This window comes from Aphelocoma coerulescens, chromosome 6 (assembly GCF_041296385.1).
Source record: "Aphelocoma coerulescens isolate FSJ_1873_10779 chromosome 6, UR_Acoe_1.0, whole genome shotgun sequence".
Lineage (NCBI taxonomy): Eukaryota > Metazoa > Chordata > Aves > Passeriformes > Corvidae > Aphelocoma > Aphelocoma coerulescens.
In genome coordinates, this window is record NC_091020.1 from 20,481,050 (window position 1) to 20,483,279 (window position 2,230).

Below are 2,230 nucleotides of genomic sequence, written 5' to 3' on the forward strand. Positions count from 1 at the left end.
GGCAAGGATGGTGGTTAGTGGAGCACAGTGTATTAAATGGTCAGATGTAGAATTTTCAAATAGTGGACAGAGAAGCAGAGGACAGTGAGATGCCACTGTATTCCCTTAATGTCTGCTGAACCCTTTTATACACGTAGAAATGATCATAAAGTTTTCCCAGTATTCTCTCTTCTGCAAGCCATCCAACACCTGTTTGCTCTGCCTTTTCTTGCTCTTCATATCTATAAGTAGAGAAATGGGTTGACAGAGATGACCTGGTCGCTTTTTTTGTGGATCACATTATATTTCTACTTTCTGGAGGAATTGGCTGCCTGAATTAAGAGTTGTTTTTATTTTGATTTAATTATCTCACTATTCTTAATGCATACCTCAAGTTTGACTGCAGAGTGGGGGTGAACAAATGCATGGGAGATGTCTAATGACTGTGAGAATAACAGGTGAATGTAGCTGTGGGAAGAGGTTAATGTCTGGCTGTTACGTGCCTTTGGAATGGACTTCATGTGCCTATCACCCCTCTGTGGTAAGAGCAGTGTTTTCCTATCCCTCTGGCATGGGACTTTCATTGCTGTGGGACAGATGTAGCTTACATGGAGACAGGGAGAACTCTCCCTGTGTGCTGGCTGTGTGTGTGAGAAGCATTTAATCACTCATCCCTCTAAAACAAGGCAATGGGGTCTCTCACACTGACCAACTCCTGTACAGGGGCAACAGTTTCCAGGGATAGCTTTGCCCTTCAATCCAATTGCAAAATAGCAGGCACCTGACAACTGTTGGAGCTGCTGCCAGGCACAGTCTGTGTCTGAGAAGTCACAACCCTCTTCTCCACAGAGTTCTCCTCAGTGCTGTCCTCTCCCTGGAGGCTTATGGCATGGGGCATAGGCTGCACCCAGGCAGTGATGGCAGCAGGAGGTACTGACACTGGGACAGCTCCTTCCTTCTGGCAGGTGGTGTCTTGGTGATAGGAAACCAGCTCATTGCTAAAGTTGACCCTCTCCACAGGGGATCTGGGCGTGCCACAGCAGCAGCACCGGCAGCCCAAGAGGTTGCTGAAAGCCCTCCTGAAGTCTGCATTGAAAGCATAGATCACTGGATTCACTGAAGAGTTGGCCCAGCCAAACCACACAAAGACATTGAAGGTGGTTTGGCCAACGCAGGGTGGCTGTCCTTCAGCGTCTTTGTCGAGGTTGGGCTGGCAGAAAGGCAGTAGACAATTGAGCAGGAAGAAGGGCAGCCAGCAGCAAACAAAGACTCCCATTATCATAGAGAGGGTCTGCAGCACCTTGGTCTCCTTGTGCAAGGAACTCCGCAAAGAGGAGGTGGGCTCCTTGCCATGAGCTGGCCACTGCCCCCCTGCTCTCTCAAGGGTGGAGATACGGCGGATCTGGGCCTGGGCAATTCTGTAGATCCTGGTATAGGTGATGATCATTACGGCCACGGGGATGTAGAAGCTGATAAGGGAGGAGGTGATGGCATAAGTGCGGTTCAATCTGACATCACAGCGGGGTGCCCCAGGTAGCCAGGAGCCTAGATCTCTTCTGTCCATGGCTTTATGCCAGTGTAGCTGCACCGGGATGAAGGAGATGAGGATGGAGAGAGTCCAGGCTGTGGCTATCATGGCACAAGCAAGGTGCCGCGTCATCCTGCGCTCATAGCGAAAGGGGCTGGCGATGGCCCAGTACCGGTCCAGGCTGATGATGCAGAGGTGGAGGATGGAGGCGGTGGAGCACATGATGTCGAAGGCCACCCAGGTGTCACAAAAGTGGCTGCCAAAGAGCCAGGAGCCTCCAGCCACCTCAGTGACTGCCTTCCAGGGCATCACCAGGAGGGCCACGCAGAGGTCCGAGATGGCCAGTGACAGCACGAACCAGTTGGTGACCTTGTTGCGCAGGTGGCGGAAGCGCAGGACGGCCAGGCACACCAGCGCATTGCCCAGCAGCGTGCTCAGCACCAGGGCGCCCAGCAGGCACCCGGTGAGTGCCCGCAGCACCCGCGGGCCGCCCCCCACCGCCGCGCTCCCCATCGGGGGCGCTGCCCCCGGCGCAAGGGCCGGCTCCGCTGCCCCGGGCCCCCCCGGCTGCTCTTGGCGGCGGGACGGAGCCCGAGGCGGCGGCGAGACCCCCCTCGGCCAGCGCCGTCCGCGGCCGTGGAAGCAACCCCCCGCGGGGGCATCTCTGCCCGCCGCCCTCGGCGTCCCCCGCGGCGGCCACGGGCGGCGGCTCGGGCTGTCCCG

At 56.1% G+C, this 2,230-nt stretch overlaps 1 protein-coding gene across 1 annotated transcript; it reads right to left on the reverse strand.

The window, feature by feature from the left end:
• Positions 1–721: 721 nt before the first annotated feature.
• On the reverse strand, positions 722–2,020 carry LOC138112834 (D(1) dopamine receptor-like). The gene has a single exon (XM_069020420.1). It carries the CDS (start codon positions 2,018–2,020, stop codon positions 734–736), a length of 1,287 nt encoding a protein of 428 aa, XP_068876521.1. The 3' UTR covers positions 722–733.
• Positions 2,021–2,230: the final 210 nt, after the last annotated feature.

Bases quoted from the DNA above. Each gene is read 5' to 3' on its own strand.
- LOC138112834 (XM_069020420.1), bottom strand. From the start codon at position 2,020: ATGGGGAGCGCGGCGGTGGGGGGCGGCCCGCGGGTGCTGCGGGCACTC.